Source organism: Zerene cesonia, chromosome 23, assembly GCF_012273895.1.
Source record: "Zerene cesonia ecotype Mississippi chromosome 23, Zerene_cesonia_1.1, whole genome shotgun sequence".
NCBI lineage: Eukaryota > Metazoa > Arthropoda > Insecta > Lepidoptera > Pieridae > Zerene > Zerene cesonia.
Window position 1 is genome coordinate 1015494 of NC_052124.1, and position 24090 is coordinate 1039583.

The 24090-nt window shown below is 33.1% G+C and overlaps 1 protein-coding gene across 1 annotated transcript in view; it reads left to right on the forward strand.

Annotated features, from left to right (window-relative positions):
* Window positions 1-495: 495 nt before the first annotated feature.
* LOC119836222 overlaps window positions 496-24090 on the forward strand; it is a 125702-nt gene continuing 102107 nt past the window's right edge. The window contains exon 1 of the mRNA XM_038361491.1: window positions 496-689. Coding sequence (XP_038217419.1) covers window positions 558-689 — 132 coding nt within the window. The 5' untranslated portion in view covers window positions 496-557. The remainder of the gene's footprint in view (window positions 690-24090) is intronic.

The following is a 24090-nucleotide window of genomic DNA, read 5'->3' on the forward strand; positions in this document are numbered from 1 at the left end:
TCGAATTGAGAACCTCTTTTTGGAGACGTCGGTTAAATCCTAGAGTATACAATTTACAATAAAGATTATAAATATATAACGTTATACTCCTAAAATTAATTTCGTTGCCGATAATATTTCAAAACTAAATATAATAGAGTTATACTTATTATTCAACTAGTTGCGCCCAGCGTTTTTACCCGCGTAAGTCTGTATGCCGTAGGAATATCGAGAAAAGTTGCCTATGTGTTATTTCAGTTGTCCAGTTATCTACGTACCAAATTTCATTGCAATCGGTTGAGTAGTTTTTGCGTGAAAGAGTCACAAACATACACATGCATCCATTCTCAGAAACTTTCACATTTATAATAGTAGTAGGATAGATAGATAGATTAGTAGGTTATGTCACATATCATTAATGTGTAAAATTTTTGTTTCAGATGATCCGGAAGCGATGGCGTAGATGAATAAAACAAACTATTAACTAATTAACTAACTAACTATAACCGTGCATTATAAAAAAGAACATAGCGATTAAAGTGATTTGACCGTTTGGTTAGCTGTCAAATAATTTGACAATGAAGTTAAGTGTCAGTGCGTACCGCGCGCACGCATCGGCACATAAGAAGATTCTCACTTCATCGTACCAACAGCACTATGGGAGTACAGCCGCGCCGCCATCTTGCAATACATTACCCTTTACACCTCAAGTGAGTGACTTTGAATTGTTTTCTTTGTGTACATTATATTTTTATTAGTTTTAAGATTTTGTGTATAATACAGGACTGATATACTGATGACTCAAGTCCATATTAATATGTAGGTACAGATAAAAAAGGGGGAAAGAAGAAAAGGGTAAATTAAATTAAATTTTTAGTTTTATAGCATTGAAATGCTTTATAAATGAGAAATTTTGAAAGAATAGAAAAAATTTGATCACGGCAGGATTCGAACCTGCGTATCTTGCCTAACCGTAGCAACGCCTAGCCTCTCGGCCACCCGTGAGCCACAAAATTTCTCAAGGGTAAATTAATTTTTTGTGCAACATACTTCGTGTAGATTTAACTATATATTGTTAATAGGTTTGTGGCATTTTGCAATCATTTGATCTTGATTATAAGGTAATTATATATTGGATTACTTATTCGAGAAAAAATGGATTCTGAATATCTAATTTAGTCTCGATATTTAATTCCGCACCAAGAATTTATTTTATTTTACTTGATTGTTGTTTTAATTAAAGTTTCGCACGTGGGTGCGGACCGGTGGGTGGTATTGGTGAATAAATATTTATTTTTTCTTTGGTAATAGATAATTAGCAATACTGAAATTAAATTTGATTTATTTAAAAACCAAAAACTTTTTGGTAAAGGTCAATTTTTACATTTTTCGAATCGACGAAATTTCGCTGAGGCAATCGGATTCCAATTTTGTTTAATTATAAAATTGAAACTTACAAAATTAATTTTGCATTTTTGTAATTCAAATTTAATATAATAACAGACTATAAACATGTTGATTAAATTATTGAATTCCCGAGAATTCAGTAACGTTATAATTATGTTATATATTTCTTTATAAATACTACAGATTTCACCTTATTATTCGCGCTAATTAATTTGATTTCAGTCCATAATAAAACACTAAACAGAATGAACTGGAAATTTATTAATCGCCGAATTTTCAATTTATTATTACTTACGTGCGTTTCCAATATCCTGTCTATCCATTGTTTCGGTTATTAAAGTAAGATAAATCTATCCATCTTTACTTAAATATAAATAAATAATAAATAAATATTTTGAAGCGGACGTACATAAACAGAAAAGAAACATCAGGCAGCCTTATCGCTGAAAAGCGATATCTTCCAAGTAACCTTTGGATATAAGAAAAGTTTAATAGAGGAAAGGCGGTAGATACATTTATTTCAATATCTAGAGAAAGCATACTCATACAAATCTCTTTTACCTGCTGAATTAATTTAAATTAGCACATTTGATTTGATTTGTTCGTTTATCTTTTAATCGACAATTAAATTTCACGTATTAAAAAATCAGCATCGAGATTAAGAATAAGTTTTCATTCAATAATATAATATACACACAAATATTCATTTATACATATACACACACACATGCACCCAAGCAGAGCTTTGCGTACCTTGTGGATCAGGCTAAAGGCAGATAATGTAAGCAGGGTAAAAACTCCATCAGTGCCAAAAGTTCTAATGTCTACATTTGCATGATTTTAAAATACAATAGAAGAAGTTTTGAAACGATTTTGTGAATTTATGGTTATGAGAATGGCTTATAGACGCTCATTTATAACGAGCATTGATTACTAAAGTTTCTCAACGAATTGCCATTTAGTGGTTAAATTTTAGGGAAATCCGCCATCAGAATCTTTTTCTATTTTGTATTTTATAGTACAACTAGCTGCACGCCCCGGCTCCGCCCGGGTAGTCATTTATCGTAATTAAAATTATTTAAACTATCCTATCTCTCAAGTTGGATCGAACAGCACATGGTGTGCGAATTTTATTATAATCGGTTAAGTGGTTTAGGAGTCCATTGAGGACAAACATTATGACCCGAGATTTATATATATTAAGATTATAAATTACTAGCGGTAACCTGCGGCGTTACTAGCGTTGTTACCAGGTAAAAGGTAGCGAGTTTTATCCAGATACGAAAAGCTGTTTTCGCGTGAAAACAAACATCCATACATCATCCATCTATCCATTTAACGCTCTCATTTATAATATTAGTAGGTATATGCTGTATTACATGTTATATTATAGTAAAGTAGTAATAAAATAAAATGTATATCTACTGACGTAAGAAAAATAAGATGACTGACACAGAACTAATTCCGCAATGAACTACTAAAGGAGTTAATAAGGAACAATGTAACTGGGAGGGAGGAATCTTCACAGCTGGCCAGTAAAGTGAGTGATGTCGGAAAGTTATCAATATAGACAAAACATTTTATAAGGGTGATTCAATACAAGATATCGCTATTTATAATATTAATTTATCTAATGTTGATACATTTCATAGGATTTTCAAATTATGCGGCATTAAACAATTGGCACCTGTACTATAAAACGACGAGGTACTAAAAAAATAAGGTTAATATATGTGATGTATTTTTATTATATTACATTTTTCGATAGTAACTCAATAGCCGTCATCGTCGTCGTCATTTTAGCCGTGGGTCGACTAATGCTGGACTAAGGCCTTTCTCTGAGATTTCCACTACGTCCGAACACTGGCCTGCATTCAGCGGCTCACTGCTACTCGAACGTCCACTGTCGACACTGGAACTCGTTACGATAATTAAATTATATTGTTATGACAATATTATGGCATACAGTTCATTTTTTATTCCGTAAAAATATACTCCCCCTATCACTCTAAAATTGATATCATCTTATCCCGGTTTCCTATATGATTTCATGAGTTCCGTCTTAACTCCAGGCCCTGTACGGCACATTGACCTCACACTGAGTCAGCGAATATCTAAATACTTATCTCGAGTCGATGGCATGTTCGATTGATGAGTCTACGAGGACGTAGACGCTCTGCGGATAGGAATCCGATGCGAGTTCAAATATATTCTATATTAAACTTATGACTATTTAACAGATTAATATGATTTTTTATTATTGCAGTTTCTTATCTAGACGGTTTGAACACTTTTTACATACACTAAGGTGTCTCGTAAAATCACACACATAAAAAACATTGGGTATATTTATCTCACACATAAGCTTTTCCTTTCATAATACAAAATTATTAGCAACAGTCACATGCACAAGTGTTCAAGACGTCAGGTTAATAATATAATGAAAAAATCGCGTTTAAAATTCGTTAAAACGTTTTTAATTTCTAACAGTTACATGCATTTATATAATCTACAAATACTGTTAGTATTGTATATAATAATTAAATTAGTAGATAGAGCGATTCAAGCGGAAGGTTTATATGTATAACAACATCTATTAAACCACTTCGAATGTAACGCGTGCGAAGCCGCGGGCGAATGCTAGTTTGTGTATATTTTACAGTAACCATGACATGTGACTTATTTTTCGTTCAACGAGCATTTTCAATCTTTGATCATAACATATACTTGAAGATTAGTTATGAAAAAACTTCCATAAGTGGTCTAACATATGACCGACATATTATATACAAGAGCGATGTTATAGTAAACATTGTATTTGCGAGGGGTAAATACAATATCCAGTTCAATAGCATTTTATTACAATACTTCGAGTCCCAAATATACATAATCATAGCAGTTTGAACTGGAGCGATTTCCTACGAAGTATCGAAGCAATATCAAACTTTTATACAATTTTATTCGATGGCAAGATCGTCACGTACATTTCGGGAACATTCGCAACTCCGGTCGAGTTATCATGTAACAAACTTGGCTGGATTGTTCTAGATTCTTCTGGAACCGTCCATTATTGCTTCGAACTTCGCTTGACTTGCCGTGAAACGATTTAACGTTTTGGTGCCTTTTGGAGGGGATTTGTGATGACTATGAATTGTGAACGCTGATTGGTTTTGTTGGGTTTTTTATTTGCTTCTGTCCCTTTACGTTTCTAATTCTGTTTAATAATTGTGTTTATTACGTAACTTTCGGAATGAAATATGTGTGTGGGTGTTTGTGAGTGTGTTAGTTATCTTTGAAGATATTAAGTGTATGCATTTGTTTTATCGTCGATCGACCTTCAATACATATAGCAACATTCATTTGTACTATACTATAGTAAGCATTATTAGTATTTGTTGAAATCATCACACAGATTATCTATAAATTTAAATACTACGTAGTATTTTATTTTATTTAACACTTACCTCATATCGGAGTATTAAAAACATCGCTTTCAATAAAACACACACACACACACACATCTACTCACTCTTCTCCACACTACGCCAAACACAATTACACTGCACGTCGCAAATAACGCTAAAGCATATTTCGGATATACGCCAAATAGATAATTATTCAACTTACCAAAAGTTTTAATTACTCACACGAAAGACAGCTGATACTGAATAATGTGCAGCCAAGTAGATGAGATTGAAAATCAGCACATATTAATCACCCAGCCAGCATCTAGTGTAGTCAAACAAAATGTGATAGATTACTTATTATGAATGATTTCAAGCGATTTGTTTGCGTTTCACTGGTGCTTGTAATGTGTGGATATTAAACATTATACTCTAACGATATAACGTGTGTGCGTCTTTTTATTGAGTACTGACCGTTATTTCAATGTTTTCAACCGACTTCATAAAGAGATCATCAATTGGACTGCATGTTTTTTGAGTTTGATGCGTCTTAAAGTTTGTTTGTTTGGATGTGTCTCCGCTGAACCTACTGAACGGATTTTGACGAAATTTGGTATATAGACGGGGTATGAGCTGACATGGGTGATGGGACTTTTTATTACGATTATTGCTTCCTTTGGATTAAATAGCAATCTTGATATCCGGGCGGAGCCGGGACGAGCGTCTAGTCCGACAATTAATTTAAGCTGTACATATTTCCATCAATCACAGGTTTATATTAGAGAATCGTTACATCACTATTACCACAAATAATACTCTGTTTGCGCCACAATCATCAAATTACAGTGGTCTCAGACTAAAACGAGTGATTTATTAGCAGCATACCGAATGGGAATTCGCTGCATCATTATCGAAGTAAATAGTTGAACCTTTTATGTACATCTCTTAGTTACATTATAATAGTTTACTCTTATATGAGATAAGAAGAGAAAAATGAAACATTTGTTTGACTTTAACTTTGATTATACAGTAGGCGAAATGTATTTTTTTTAAAGATTACTGTGTCTACACTACCTACTAATATTATAAACGCAAAAGTTTGTATGGATGTATATATGTATGAATAGATGTTTGTTGCTCTTTCACGCAAAAAGTAATGAACCGATTGCAATTAAATTTGGTACGTAGATAGCTGGACCACTGAAATAACACACAGGCAAATTTTATCTCGATGTTCTTACGGGATACAGACTTACGCGGGTGAAACCACGGGGCGCAGCTAGTACATTATGAAGAGAAAACTGACACATTTTCTAATACACTATTATATGAATACAGTTTATATTATAAAAGAAACACGAAACAAAACTCACTTCAAGCTTACACAATTCTCGAGACCTAAACTTGGGAACAGACTTATTTTTCTACAAAACAATATCATTTCACAGATAAAGTAAGAATACAAAATTTTTATATAAGGTTTTAAAATCTATCGGAAGTGAACAATTGGAATTCCCTATTGAAAATCAGGTTTGGAATACAATCTTTCTTCGCCGAACAACCTTTTTGTAAGTCTGCCATTTAGCTTCCGCTATCTAACTTTTGCGCCAAATCCTGTGGCATTTTCCTTATTCAGGACTGAAACGAAGAAATAATATCTATCTTAGTTAGATTAGGTCTATTATAATTCAATTATTTATCAAATATTATTGTTATGACTTGTTCGTACATCTTAATATATATAATTAATAATAATTAATTATAACTCAACTCGTGTCTGACTGCCGTAAAAAAAGTAGCGGTGGCTCAGTGGTGAGAACCTCAGACTTCAAAATCGATAAGTCGGGGTTCGAGACCGGGCGAGCGTGTAGGAAATAAATTGTAGCATGTAGAAACATTGTGAGGAAACCGGCATGTCCGAGAATCAAAATTTCGACGACATGTGACATCTGCCAACCCGCACTTGGCCAGCGTGGTGGATTATGGCCTGATCTTTTATAGGAAGCCTGTGTCCCAGCAGTGGGAACATATAAGGTTTATGCATAGCATATTGCAAGTATTCGTAATAAATATAACGATTAAAGATCATCCTGGTGCTATATAATTAACCATTACCTATGTCAAAATATAAAATAATCTTTCAATATTGGTTTCACAATTTCAAATGTTCTATATCGAATGCTATATACACAAAAACGGTTGCAAAATAAACTAACAATCAATACACGCTTCCTCCCCATTCCGTAACTTCCTTATTTATATGAGTAAGAAATATATTCTTTATTATTCTACAAGCGTTGGAAAATTCCGTTCACCCGCTTCAATAAAGATATTTCAGAATCAATATTATTGCAAGATCGCAAAACCAATTGTGTGCTTTTGAAAACCTGATACCGGTCGAGTCCATGTTCTTTTCACATGGTAATAAAGTGAAGATCAAAAAATGCATTGTCTAATGGTATCTAAATTACATTGAAGGAGGATTTTCTAATGATTCGAGATTTTTCTAGAAGCGAGATTTGTTCGATAAGTACATAATGGAATTAGAATTCAATTAGGGTGGAGTAATTGGGATTGAGGTTCAAATAAATACTTGTAGGACTATTTTAATTGTTTTGGTACTAGTTAATCTTCATAGAAAATTGTATTTAAACTCTCATTATATTAAGTGTAAGATACTATTACAGTTCTTTTACTTATTATGACATTGAACACATATCTATATATAAAGTGGTCTTATTTACACTACTTATAACTCAAGACCGGATTAACCGAGTTTGCTGGAAATTTGTGCAGAGTTAGCTTAGAACCAGGAGACGGACATAGGAAATTTTTTCGAAGTTTTTTTTCCGGAAATCCCATTGGAACGGGAGGCATGTGAGTAAAACTCCTGGTTTACCTTTCTGTGTCTAGGCGGGCAAAGGCGCGGGCGGGAAGCTAGTCTCTCATATAACTCAATGTCGATAATTGTATAGTGGAATGGCGGCAAAAGCAATGGTGAGACGAATGGAACGAGATAAAAAATGTAAGTAATCTGACCATTACCAAGTAACACTGTGATAGTGATGGAATATATTGTTAGTATACAATAGGCGTTAGTATGCGTAGGCAATATTTCTATCAATGTCATCCGCGGCTCGACACCTCCTGTCGTTGCGTGTTTCACGGTACAGGTACAGAAGTTAGGATCATTACATTTGGGCATGAGTTTGTTACATTATTTATCACAATTGTTGGACACTTTATATATGCAAATATTAATTCAGAAATAGTTTTCTATTTGAGATAAGTTAACACATTTGTTTGTATTAAAACACATAGTAAAAACTAGCTGCGCCCGGCGGTTTCACCCGCGTAAGTCCGCTTTCCATAGGAATATCAGGATAAAAAGCCTATATTATGTTATTTCAGTTGTCCAGCTATGTACGTACCAAATATCATTGCAATCGGTTCAGTAGTTTTTGCATAAAAGAGCAACAAACACACACACATCCTTACAAACTTTCGCATTCATAATATTAGTAGGATAGGATATTAAATGTTACTTTGACTTAACTTTAGCGCATTAATGTTACTTTATTATAATTTTAAAATGCACAAAATTGCCGTCATACTTCTGTAGTTACAAAAGCTAAATCAACTTTTACCGGTTTCCACGCATGCATACGAATGAGGGTAGTTTGCCATGCAATAATTCTATCTGTTTAATGCAGGTTGCGGTTTAATTCATCAGTATTTGAACGTTAAAACGTATAAATATTCATAAATCAACATCATTGTCATAAACATTTCATAGTGAATGAAAATAATTGGAAACCCAGCTTGGTTTTCAATTATTTTCATTTCTTTTTTCCATCTCTTTTACTTCTCTTTTCATCTTTTTTATTTTCATTTATTTGCACGGTTGTATGACAAAGTAAATATTGTAGTTGATCGTGTATTTACATTATACGCATAAGAAAGTATAGATTCTTTTTTTAGTTAAGAGCTGGCAACCAAGCTGGTATTTCGATTGATGGTAAGCGATCCGGACTGCCTATGGACTTTTGCGGAGGTATAAATGCATGGTCGACTTTGAAAGGGTAAGGGATAAGGAAAGGCTTGACGATAGGAATAAAAGAAGGAAGTGGGAAGGGTGAAGAACCCACTCATCGAAGGAAACACAGTAGGAATTGCATTGTACTATATCACATTGATCTTCTGTGGATCTAATACGTTCTCTGGTGCAAGCTAGCCCAATTCATTTCCACGATATAAAATTTCAGTATAATTTTTGAAGTATATAATTAAATTAAATAATAATAATAGTTAAAAAAAACTAAAAAACACGCTTTAATAAAAATCATATTTTGCAAATTGAAAAATGGAATAATTTTATCAAATTAGTATATTGTCATCGGTCCTCAATAAATCTACAAAGTTTGAACGAAATCTGGCCGTTTAAAGTGGGTCAAAATCGCGCCCAAAGAAGTCGGTTACAAACAAACATACAGGTGAAGCTAATAAAAAGCGTGTAAAAAAAACTCCCTAAAAATTAAAAACAAATGAGTAGTTACTACAATATTTTTGAGTTCTAAATGGGAGATAAGTATACATTTTCATACTATATACTCTTTCATACTGCCATTATCTTAAAAAAAACGATACAAAGTTTTCGTTTCAGGTTATTTCTATAGATAATAGGGTTTGTAAGGAAATTTTGTTGTAAACTGACACCGGAATACAGCTGTGATTGATCTGACGGTATTAATAAAGTCAAATGTCATAACTTTGTTCACGAAAACTTTTACAAGTTACTTAGTCAAGGTAATTATTAAACGACCGACGGTTTTGAACGTCTCTTCTTCCGAGAAAAATGGACCACAAACTTTGCTTAGAATTACAAGAAGTCATATTTATGTTCGATTATACGTTTTACAGTCTTCGGTATTTGTTCCGCGTTATTACTGGTTGTTATTAATATAATTCATATTTTCTTGGTATTCTTTTAATAAAACATTTTTCTGTTATGTTTATTGAACAAAATTATTTTTAATCAACTTCAAAAAAGGAAGAGTACTCGATCCGACCGTTTTTTTTTCGGTTTTTACCTCAGTTATTTCGACTGGGTTTTTTTATTATTTGAAAGCATACCGGGAAATATTCTCTTGGTGGCAAGTCGGGGGTTCGAGACCAGAAGAGCGAGCAAGAAATACATTATTTTTATCTTCACATGTGGATTATATCACACTTCTCCTTTCGGTGAAGGAAAGCATCGTCAGGAATCCGGCATGACGAAAGTTCTACGACATGTGACCTCTGCCAACACGCACTTGGCCAACATGATGAATTATGGCCTGAACCCTCTTAGGGGTCGTGTTTCTCAGTAGTCGGTGTAGTAGCTGATGATGACGATGATGATTTATTTTTATTACATTAGTCATTATATATTAGTACACCGTTTCTGTGAGTCAAATAAGTCTTTACAATGCTTGTACATTAAAAAATAATAATAATAACTTTAATATTATCGAATAGAGGAATGAACCGCACGGACAGGCTCAGTTATTGTCGAAGCGTATTAACTTCCCACGTCAGAAAGTTTGTTAGCGTGTTATTGGATATGGTCGGAAAACAACGACTTTATATTGCTAAGGAAAATAATGCCTTAGAAGCTTTCTGAGGCATATTACCTTTTAAAATGGTGCAATAAGATCGGCTCATCGTATTCTTTATTCAAAAGAAGCAATATCGGGTGGATTAAATCAGATTCTTTTTGTATTTTCTTGTTTTGTTGTTTGTATATCATATTCGTTGGTTTTTCTATAATGCCTCCTGTGTTGTAAACATATTTGAGGAGTACATGATGTTCTGTCGACATTATTAGAATTTTATATGTCATTATTAATAATTATCATACAATTATGACCGTTGTCAATACGCGGTCTTAAACAAAATTTAATTGTTTTATAGCTAACCCCCTTCAATTCGAAGAGGTTACCAATTCGACTGTTATTTGTGTTTGTTACCTGATAAGTTTTTACTGGGTTAACCGATTTGTATGACTCTTTGTTATTTGAAATGTGGTGCCCGCCATGTGAACTTCTTTTTGATCAAGTACTGCGACTTAGTTTATTGTTAAGAAGTATAACTGTTATAGAATTTTAATATATTTTTCGCAGAGTTTATGTAATTATTGTATAACTTAACATTTCGGAGCTATTCACATTATCAAAATCCACAAACACAGTAATTGTACCTACAATTTTGCATAGTTCCCATAAATATCCTTAGCTTCAACATTTTATAATTGATTAGAAAGAAGAAGAAAGAAGAACTCTAAACAAAAAGTTAATGAATTAAAATTTTGATGACACGTGACATTTGTCAACTAGCACAGAGTTCTGGATTGTGTACTTATACACGGCATTAGTATAAACGTGCCTTAACTTTAAAGATTCATTTATAACCAATGAAAAAACCTTTAAAGATTAGCTATGAAACGTTTGTTTTATGTCACGTGATTAAGGCGATCCGTATCGGTATTAGGAATAATTCTTGATATTGATATGGCGAGATATCGTTCAGTCTTCTAGGAACTGGTATAACTTTAATGAATCCGCGATTCCTGGATATTGATTTCGCCATACAACTTCTAAGTGGTTGTTTAGAAATGTTTTTGGACGTTCTCTGGTCATTGACAGATGTAATTGGTAGTTCGATGAACGAAAATACAAGATTATTGCCATGCAAATTTTCGTCGAGATGCTGTTTAATAGGTTCGTTTACGGTTGTTCTATTTTCAAGTTAAAACAAATATGGAATAGTATTTTCTTGTGTTTGGTTTTACGCGAGTATTATACATTTAGAAATTAAAAACGGGGTCACCACGCTCGCTGTAAAGTGTTCGAAACGTCGGGTTAATAATATAATGAATAAATCGCGTTTAAAATCCGTTTAAAAGTTTTTAATTTCTAAACAAATATGGAATTTCAAATTCAGTTGATCGTTTGAGACACGAATCCTTTCACTAAAATAAAAGAGGTTTGTCTATTTTAATTATACATTTTCAAAGCTCATATTCACGAAGATCATTTGTGTATTTGTATGTATGTTTGTAATGTTATCACACAAAACTACTGAACCGATTTCAAAAGTTATTTCACTACTAGAAAGCTATATCCTCCCGGGTTACAAAGGCTGTAATTTATTTAGTTTTTATCCCGAGTAAACCGGGCGGAGACGGGGCGAACGGTAATATAGTAGACATTCCATTCTCGATTATCTTAAAAAAGTCGGAGATAACCGAAATTATATTATGACTTAGTATTTCAGCGGAGACCTGATAAAAATTCTCGAAATTCCGCCGCGTTGATTGTCAAATTATACAAAAGAAATAGCTTCAGCCATTGGACCATTTATACTTGGCATGGACAGTGATGTGTGGAGTTATTTCATTAAGTCGACACAGCTCCGGCCATTACGTGAAAGAGGCAATTTGAGACCTTCAGAATAGTACACGGGTTTAGTAAATAAGGAATTGGTCCTAATTGACTTCTAACGAATACGCTGATAATCTGGTACACAAATGGTAGACTCATGGCATCTGAACATTGTTCTTTATTAACTAAACTCTTCAATTAACTGATACATGGAAGGAAACTTATAAATAATTTTGACTAAAGAAAAAAGAGTAAACTTAATCGGGCGGACTTCACTGAGAAGTAATCTCTAGCAGGCAACCAGGGAAATGGACAGATTTCTAGTGCTATAATGAAATTGATTATTTCATTTCTATTGCAAAAGAAACAAGAATTTGTAAAGTACGTTAATTAAATACTAGCTGTGCCCCGCGGTTTCACCCGCGTAAGTCCGTATCCCGTATTAATATCGGGATAAAAAGTTGCATATATGTTATTCCAGTTGTCCAGCTGTCTACGTACCAAATTTCATTGCAATTGGTTCAGAAGTTTTTGCGTGAAAGGGTAACAAACGCACACACATTCTTACAAACTTTCGCATTTATAGTATTTGTAGGATATAACAGCGTATAATAAGGAATTTTATATATACTATAACGATGATTGCAAAGTATGGTTATTTTGTGAAGGAATTTCTCTTATTTTTATAAATTTTTCTTTTGTTGGTAATAGTAATAATCTCATAATATCATTCTTATTATTTTATTTAGCTTCATAGTAGACGGTCATTGATCTACAGTAAACAATACACTAACAATCGTCTATTAAAAGGTCGTTAAAATGTCCGATCGTCGTTGTATAAAATATTTATTGAAATGAAAACCTTATTTTATTGCAATATTGTCTCAAGTCTATTGTATGGTTTTTAAAATAACTCTGCCCAATTAATACACGTGTAGGCGTTTTAAGCGTGATTATGATTGTTATTTTTATTTATTTATAGTACTTGTTAGTTGTGTATCAATATATATAATTTGTTTATATATAATATACTATAATTTGTATATATATAATGACTAAGGATCAGTTTCACCGATTGCTAATTATGACCCTGAATGCCTATTTAGCACTTCAAATGCCTAATTTCATATGTAATTTCACATTGTAACTGACAGATAAGCTTAATTGGTCAATAAAATTTTGATTTGTATTCATTACTACACAATAATATTTACGATAACTTATTTAGTTTTCATATGGATTGTTATTAAAGGTTGTATTAAAGTTTTGTTCCTGTCTTTATTTTAAATAATTTGAGATGACTTTCTTTTTATTTTTTTTTGCTTTAATTCGGCTGAAAATCTGTAAAACAAGAGAAAGAAAACAAGAAAAGTCAAGAAGAGTGAAGAAGAGTGAAGAGGAGTAAAGAAGAGTGCTTAGCTCCTGAGGTTATGCAGGCGAAGGAATATGTGCATTCCACCGGTACTCTCTCGCCTCCATGACCTGAGGAACTGAGCTGATTCTTCGAAGATCTAGAATGATTGAAAGTTATTATATTATTACTCGAATTATATATAGATATGAACTATAAAGATTTGTTTTTCTTACAAATTTAGAATATGAGTTTGTTTCTAAATCAAGTAGAATAATTTTTAACAACTTCCAAAAACGAAAAGAAAGAGGTTCTATATTCGTTGATTGTCTGTATCTATTTTTTATCTTTAAACTTCAATAATATTTTAATAACTGAAGAACATGTATTTTATAGTAGAAATACTAGGTAAGAAAAAATAAATGAATGTTGAGAAGGAATAAATACGATTTTAGCATCTCAATAAAAACAAAACAAGCGCTGCGTTCACTTTAAAATAATTTATTCCGATAGCATGTAGCCTGTGAAGTGGAAGATGTTTTATTGCAAAGAAAAAACTATTTTTAATTTTTTTAGTTCAACGATCCATACATTGGATCGGACTCAAACTTAAACAGCTAATCATCGATCTAGACTTCTTTTAAAAGCATGTGAAGGGAAATAAACGAATAAATGATATATTGAAATAGAGCTATGTCATAAACTTAAACGACAAATATATATTTGTACAATTAAACAAGCATATGTGAATTGAAGTTCTATTGTAATTATGCGACTGGCTTGGTCCTCTTGTAAACTAGGCTGAACAATCAAATTCCTTCCTAAATTTATATATAGTAAGTATATGAATAATATCTTGGACCAAACCAGGAGTATTATAAGGAGTATAACTGTACGCCTATACATGTATTGAATCGTTTCACGTTTTTTACAATTTTGTATTAGCTAAACTGTTGTTTGTAACCGACTCCTTTAGACTCGAGACGACGCAGTTTAGGACAGATTATTATTCTTCGTACAATTAGCTCGGTGATAGTACATTAATTGAATGAGTTTAAATTATTATCATGTTTATGCACTCTTTACAAGTTAGGAAATTTAGTTAATTCTAACATTAAAGAATGAAATAAATTATTAGTTTTTCAAAACTATGTTGATTATTTTTGATGTAATCATTATCTTAATATAAATAAATGACGTGTCATGTTGTTTATCCTTGAGATACTTCTAAACTATTCATCCGATTTTCATCAATTTTGCACGTCATATGCAGTTTGACCCAAATTAAAAGATATTATAGTTCATATTATTTCCATTTCGATGTATGACTTCCCGGGCAGAGCCGGGGTGTGCAGCTAGTAAATTATATAATTCAATATAAGTTGTAAGCAATAATTCGTACGCAGTTTCTACAGAACCCATATTCTATAAGATATTGCGGTCTTTCTAACATCTAATATAACATTTATATTAAACACAGATACGAACATAAATATCATAAGCACTGTAATGTGACAAAAATGGCTGGCATTATATCGCTCGGAAATACAATTGTTAATAAAGATGAAGATGGCCGAATCACAGCCAGGGCTCGCTCGTAAAATGGTTGGTGATGTCGTAAAGACTGGCCTGTGGCTTGAGTTACGCGCTCAAGTGGTAAGCTGAGGGGCGAATAAACAACGCTTGTAATTTCGGGTATAATGGTGGATGCAAGATGGACAAAAATGTATATGCTGCTAACGAAGGACGGAGTGATTTAAATGTATCTATTTTATTATGAGTATTTAGGAAAGAAATTACGTAATACAAAAACTACGAAACAAAGGTTAGCGGTGCAGTGAAAAAGACGTCTATTATTTCTCTACTACGATATCAATTTTACGTAAATGATTATTTGAAATCGGTAAAGTAGTTATGAAGTTTAGCCCGTTAAAATTAAAAACAACACTTAATATTAAGCAAATAACCAACTAAAACCAGCTCAGCGAGGCTAATTTTAATTTAAATTAAAGCGTTACAACTTTGATGTAGTTTACAAAATTCCTACTGCAATCGAATGGAAATACTTGATCTCTAAAGGCAACTGTACTCGTAAAAATGAATTCATATTGCTATTTATATAAAAGTACATTGAAGTCAATGTTCATTATAACTGTTAGCCGATATTTGTCCCCACTTCAGGAATACAGGCCTCCAATGAGGGTTCAGGCCGACAGTTAAAATCCAAATGTTGGTTGGCAGACGTCGCATGTCATCGAACTTACATTCTTGTATATGCCGATTTCCTCACGATGTTTTCCTTCACCGTTTCGAGCAGTGGTGATGAGATTATATCTTGTAAGTTCGTCCGATCGCGAAACCCCAACGAAAACTCAACTTTATTGCACTTATTATAGAAGCGTTTTTGAATTGTCATATCATAGTGTTAACGTTCAGAAAGCAGTATCTGCAGAGAAAAACCGATAAAAAATCTGTACCTGACTTTCAGGTCTATCGACACCGAGGTCTAACAATAACAGCTATTATTTCTAATCTAAGGCATTAATTGCATATGTAATTCATTCGGATAATAAAACAGCTGCTTTTCTGCCACGAATCGCAAGAGCTTTTGGTTTGTACCATTTTTTTACACTCAGAAACGTTTTCAGTATAAAGTATAGGGGTATTGTTCGTATCTTTTTATTGGGGTTTTCTTCACGTTCCAATCGGGGGAGAGTATTGAAATTTTAATGTCACCGGTTACGGCCCGTTCACGACGGAAATATGAAACGTAAGCATTTAAAACTGTAAATACTTCATATTTGCGTCATAAAAATATGCGTTAAATGAGGTTTGGTTTCGCGAAACTTGTCTTGTATTTTAATCTATCTTTCTTATATATAAAAATCAATTGCTGTTCGTTTGCCTCGCTAAAACTCGAGAACGGCTGAACAGATTTATCTTTTCTTGGTCTTCTAATATCCGTGTAGGTCGAAGAATATCTTGAAATATAAATTGAACTCAAAACCAAGAAAATTAATTTGCTTTTCTTCCCACTAGAAAGCTGCATCTTCAATTAAGAACCAAGATTTTTTCATTCAAATCAAGTAAATTTGGGACAACATCTAGCCATATATTGATATTCGTTCCATCATAATATACGATCAAACCTTACTTCTACCCGTAGAGAATTGAGTCAATATTATATAATCACTCGAATACAAAAGCAGATATGCCTAGATCGATGAATTCAGTCTTCTGGGGATGCCCTGAATGAAGTCATTTTCATTAGCTAACTACACTTATCAAGGCATGATAGTTACTGAATATAACAAATCCGTTATAGCTATTTCGAAATTTGAAAATGCCCATGATAAACTCGGCTACAAAAAACGGATATTAATATTTTTACAGATGCTTTTTGATTTTATTAATATTATTTATTGAAATATACTATTAATACATAACATGAACAGAAAAATCCTTTTTTGTGTTTTGCGTCAAATTTTTCTAGAAAGTATTAGATTAATTTGAATTCGTGTCGTTATATTACGTAAATGATACAATATTCAGATGTTCCATGTCAATATATTGCTGAGGATATTTCCTCCAGTCTCGAATTCTTAACGTAACTGGAGTCAGAATCTTAACCGCTTGCTCGTACAATCTTTACTTACTCAAGAAGCCATTTGCGATAAAACGCAACAATGTGAAAGCTCAAAGCCCCTTAAATACGTCTATTTAGCGCGATTTCTAAAGTTAAATTTTTAAAAGGCTCCGCACGAAACCTCATTCCGCAACTTTTAAAGCGCTTAGCTCCCATTGTATTCCAAAAGTTCAAATTAACTTTGGCGTGTTGCCACATGCTCATTAAAACATTACAACTATTTGAATCTCAGTTTTATCACTGTTCTACTATTGTTTTGTCATTGCTGGCTGGAACGTGGCTGTAACAATGCGACATTTCTGCTTTTTTAATTATCTTCACTGAACAAAACATTGTTAAAGTTTTTTAATAAGCTAGTTTCATTGCTTATATTGTTTGATTGAAGCTTAACAATTTTATAGAGAAAAATCGAAGAAGACAAATGCACTTTGATAAACATCTTTGATGCTTTGTTGAGATTAAAATCCAACTGCGTTTTTACTTCGTCCTTATTAAGGCTATCGAATGCTCCCATTGAATACGGTTATAATCGAATTGTGGTTACTTATTTTTCAAAAAGATCTAGAACATTCTTTTCAATTAGATTGGTGGAGTGCTCTTACGATAGAGGCTCTTTTATCTTCAATATTAAAGGTTTCATAGTCGTCTAGTTTCGGATTTTACTTTTTAATTTTGTAAGTAATCATATATTTTCCACCCCATCTCAAGGTACATTTTTTTTTAATTTTTAAATTTAACAGTACGTAATTATCCTAATTCATTACATTATATATACATTGCTATAAAACAACATCTTATTGATATCTATTCAGCTGTATATAGATAGTGACGTATCAGTATAGATTGAACTAAGCAGAAGTGTGTAAAAACACAGACTAAAAGAAGGTATTATTTTAATTTGTTATTTATTGAGAAAGATGGATAGAATAGAAAAAATTTGATTATGAGGCGGGATACGAACCCGCGTTTTTTTGCCAAATCAAGCGTTTTTTAGCCAAGCGTTTTGTTATTTATTATCAAAATGTCATATATGATATTGTACAAGTAATATTAATGTAATATTATGTCAGTATAGATGACTTTAGTTCTACATATATCAGAGTTAACCTCTCATAGTCGTATTATTTTGTGTGTGTATTTTGAGTGCCCCATGCAGATAAAATTTATTAAACTAAGCAACGAATTTTGATGTCCTTTTTTAATAGATACAGTGTTTCTCGAGGTTTTAGTTCATAATTTGTTAAGTTTTAGATAAAGCGGACAAAGCCGCGGACGGAAAGCTAGTTATGGATAAATACGATAGCTTATGAGTGTTGATGTGTGTTTGTTTCAATTTTGAAAACAGTTTAACGGATTACCAGATCACATACTCGACTTAAATATCTTGTCCGAGTTTATTTATCATCGATTGCATAACACATTAATTGTTCCAAAAATGTATACAGAATTTTCAAAATCCAAACAACAAACTTCAAATCATATTCATTTGAAGTTTTCCCAACACTTTTCCTGCTTTAGTGAATATTTTATTATCTTTACTGAGAATAACAAAGGTATATTTTATGCTTTGAAAGTATTACAGCTAATGGACTCCTGCAGGATTTGAAACTCATGACCATTCTTTGAAATTATAATATTGTTAATGTAGTTTAAGCCCGGAATATACATATATATGTCTGGCACATTTGCATATTGGCTCCTTGCACGTACCAGCTATTGTCGTGTAAATGTCGAGTAAAATAAATGTCGTGTAAATACTGGCATGCATGCATCTGGCAAGCAAAAATTGTCCCGCATATGCTAGAAAGCAAAGCGCCAGATGGTTGTTAAAATTTTGTATGAAAATTCTTAACTTTTAGGTATACAAGCTTTGTATAGGAAATGGGATAGTTATTATATAGCTTATTTATTGGAAATTGTTCTCACATTCATCGTTCATTCATTTTCAGTAAAACTATAGATCAAAGTTATAACCTTCATATATAACCTCCATATAACACAAATGCCATCTTTCTAAACAACGATGAAAACAAGTTTACGTTAAACAACACTTATCTTACCAGTTCGCGTTCATAATCACGGGGACGAAGTCATGGGTAAGGGCTAATTAAAAAAGATAAACTCGTAAAACGATATTCCTGAAGATTTGCCTTCGCCTTAGCTACGGAAACCAATAGCCGCTTCCACGCCCAAGGCCTGATTTTAATAAATTACATTTATTAGCGCTTAGCGCTTTTGCCTCTCTTGAATTTCGATATTAAATTCAATATTGAGTATCATTTTGAACGCCTCTTTGAATATTTAATCTATGTGTTTCAATAACTTAATAGATAGGTCAGTGTAAGTCCACCGTACGGTCGGATTTTTCATTTATTAAAGCTGAGGAGTTTGTTTGTTAGAACGCGCATGTCTCATGAACATTTAGATCGATTTTTAAAATTCATTCAAAGTTATATGTTGTTTTTGATATAATTTTTACTGCCTGTATATTATTCTGTAATAGAATTATATACATATAGTATTTCCATTAGCAGATAGATAGATTATAATGAGTAATTAAGATATTTTCATGCAAATCTCATTAGATAAGAATTTTACAATTACATCAAAAATTAGGAGTTAATATAACAATTAATATTATCACACATACAAATATTAGTATAGGAGGCAAGCATGCTTCGGCACGAATTAGGCCTCCACGAAAGATTTGAATGCTTCCCTTCTTCGTTCGGTGAGGGATCTCACCCTTCCCAGGGCTTTATTCCTGTCGTCTTTTCTTATTCTTTACTCCTTAAAAGCGGGCAACGCTTGCCCCCGTATATGAACATTTAACCGCCCATGATCAGAACCACCAGCTCAGTTGCCTATGACATAAACTAATAATAACAAACAGTTAATCATTTACAATTTACAATTTGACCGCCTCCTTGGTACAGTGGTTAACGCGTGAGCGTAGAACCGAGGGGTCCTGGGTTCAAGTCCCGGTGGGAACGCACAAAAAATTCTCGATCTGGCAGGACACAGAAGGTTGATCACCTTCTTGTCCGTAAAAAAAAATCGATCAGTGAAACAGATGTACATCATCTGCCCCATACTCCACTAGGGGACACGGGACTTCACTTTAATCATTTAAAATATTCTTTTTTTTGTCTATGTCACATCCCGATCTCTATAATAAATCTTTCAATACCTACATTAACATATCGTAGTTGAATTATTCATTGGTTTAAGTCAGTCATTATACCGAATAGCTTGCTTCAAATGAATGCGACATTTTGTCGACCCAAAAATTGTTTTTCCTCCCTTTGAGGTATTAAGAAGGCTAGTAAATGCCTGCTTCGGTTGTTTTTATGTAAATAATGACTATATTATCCTTGTCGTTATGTAGATTTCGGCTTTTATAACTGTTTATTACATAAAATACTAAATAAAGCCTGCATTGTTTTTCTTGACAACGTAAATACATAAAATCATATTTTTAAACGTTATTTAATTTTGGTTATTTGAAGAAATAGTAATGCAACCAAAGGTACAACATATACACATACACACTCACACAAGTATAAAAGCATTTCTTTTTATAAATATATATTTAGTTAGTTATAATCTGTCTTGAAAAATCCTTTTTTGGCTAAAGCTGTTGGATAACCAATAAACAACTAAAAAATGTAAAAGCATTTCTGATATGTGACATATTCTTCTTGAAAACTTCACTAAACTCTTTCTAAATAAGGCTAAGGCATTTACAGAATAATATTACATCTATCATACTATCTCTTTATATAGCATCGGGTATCCCTTTAAGTTTAAACTGAAAGTGCGATACTAAGTAGCAAGTAAGCTTTCTAGTTTCTAGTAAGTGGCTAGAGCGTTATTCGGTCGAAGATGCGGGTGAAAATCCCGTTCCGTTATGCTCTCTTTTCTATGAATTGGTTTTAAAATGTTAAAGTTGTAAATCTAAATAAAGTATTATGTTATCTGTGCTTTCTGTGCTTGTGTTTCAAGTGTTATCCAAGGAGCTACTACATATTTAGATAATATTTTGAAAGTCATCGGCTTACTGACTAACTAACACTATTAGTTGTTATTGCCTAGTCTATATATATAAAAGAAAGTCGTGTTAGTTACACTATTTATAACTCAAGAACCGATAAACCGATTATGTTAAAATTTGGTACAGAGATAGTTTTAGACCCGAGAAAAGACATAGGATAGTTTTTATCCCGGAAATCTAACAGGAACAGTAACTTTGCCGGTAACACTCCGGGTCTATCTTTAAAGCAAAACCGAAAGAAAGTGTTGTAAGTTACATTATCTATAGCTCAAAACGGATTAACCAATTTGGCTGAAAATCTTTACCGAGGTAGGTTAGAATCAGGAAACGGACATAGAAAGGTTTTTACCCCGAAAATCCAATGGCAACGGGAACATCCGAGGAAAACCCCGGGTCTATCTTTCCTGCGTCTACGCGGACAAAGCCGCGGGCGCAAAGCTAGTTTTGAATAAATGTTAGTTTAAAAATGTTCTAAAGGTTCTAAATAAAAATAAATGGCAATATATAATAGAATTCTAGACATAAATTAAGAAACCACAGGGCTATGTTTACGCTAACACAGCTAGTTCTCTCAAGACAACCTAGTATAAGATAGAACCCTAAATAACGAGTAATACGACGTAACGGGTCGGAACAGAGCGTATCTATCATATAAATCAATAGATAACGAATCGCAAATTCCTGCCTAAGTAAAGACCTAGAAACTTCCATTCCCTCGTGGCACAATCAAGATCCGTAGGAATCAATTTAGGCTCACACGCTGACAAAAGAACGCCGCTTTCATATAAAATATCAACATCGAAAGAGAAACGAAACATAAAAACAGTAGATATAGCTACTATCGTTTTGTTGTCGAGTTTTTGTTATTGTGGACCCGTCAAACGAGTGTATACGACTTTATAGAGACATATGACACAGTTTTTGTGATAGCGCTCAAATATTTGTTCATTTTTAATACATATTGCGTTAAAATATTTATCGATTTGACATTGACTCCATTGCGGAATTCTATCCTGATCAGTGGCGATTCGTTAATTATTGTTAAGATGGCGTGGGATGCTCTTAAGGCACATAAAACTTAATGAGTAGAAGAAAGATAGAAGAGGGTTCGATTACCACCTCAATATCGATTTTTTATATTAAGGTAAACATTAAACCCGATTTTTAGTTCATTGAATATTGTGATCTTCGAAAATTAAACTGAGATAATATGCATTGATAAATAAAGAAAGAACCTCTTAAAATATTGATAGTTTGTATACATCAATCAAATGCTATTTTAATCAATCGACACATTTTAACAATCAGGCGAACCACCAGCTCAGCTGCCCGCTGTGATATGACATGACATGACATAATTAAGCAAACAACTTTATGATACAAATGTCAAATATCGAATGCTTTAAATAAATGGCTAAAAGTGAGTCTATACTGCGATAAGAGAAGTTTTGAAAATTATTTCAAGGAAGTATACTTGAATGCCATAAAATAATGCAATTACGTTTAAAGTATCTACCATATATCGCTCTTATTACCTTTGGTCTAAGTTAAAACAGGACAGAGTCAATTACTGATTTAACGATATTTACATCATATGTATCATATATTTTTTTATTATTAAACTATTTAATTAATCGGATTGTACGTTTAGGAACACTACAAATGTATTTTTATTATTTAGCCGTAAGTTTCAACAAAATTTTTGTAAGTAACAAAATAAATTATATCGTATCTACGAATTAAAGAAATCACACTTATGTGAAAGCTTGTTTGTTTGGATGTTTGTCCGTCAATCACGCTGAAACTACTGAACGGATTTCAATGTAATTTGGTATGCAAACAGGTACAGGTTTTGGTATGTGGTAGTGTAGTAGCGTAGCACCATCTCACACCGGGGAAGTACCACACCCCCACAGAAGACCGGCGTGACATTGTATTCTGCTGTGTTCGGTGAGTGGGGGAGCCGGAGGCCCATATCCTTTTCCTTCCCCTTCCCAGTCCTTTCCTTTATTCCTCTCGCCAATCCTTTCTTAATCCCTTCCCAATTTAAAGTCGGCAATCCATTTGTAGAGGCGTCAGATCGGCAATGGACCCTATGCCTCTCTAAATGTTCGTGGGCGGTGGTAGCGCTTACCATCAGGCATCTCACCAGCTCCATTGCCGACTGTGACATAAAAAAGACAGTATATGAGCTAACTTATAGGTGATAGGATTTTTATCCTGATTGAATCCTCTTTTAAGATAAAACAGGAGTCTTGATATCCGTGCGGAGCCGGGACGAGCTTCTAGTAGCAAAATATAAATAGATGAGATGGTATGTTATAACAAAATATAACGAGTGAAGTAGTAGAAAACTTATGGTAAAATTAAGCAGTACAGTGCTTATTAATAACTTTATTTATTTCCCAAGTTACTATACAATATGTGACCCCTGACATTCAGCCATGTACTTCAAGAGGAATTCAGATAGCTTGTTCTGATAAACGTAAACCTTTAATAACATCGGTAAGATTTTTTATGTCATAGTCGGCAATGGCCACCGCCCATGAACATTTGGAGAGGATAACACTCGCTTACTTTCATGACATGGGCGACACAATAAAGTTCAGTTTTATAGATATCGTCCGTATTTTACGATACGACTTGTGTTCAATTATATTTCGTTATATTGTCACTTATTGTTAAATTAATAATAGGTGACAATATCACTCCTGGGTTTTTTATCAGTATTAAATGCACTATGTACTAACTAAGTTTCGTTCCTTACAAACTTATATTACTAACTTCGCTGTCCATGTGTCCGTCTGTCCGAACATCTGTCACCAGGC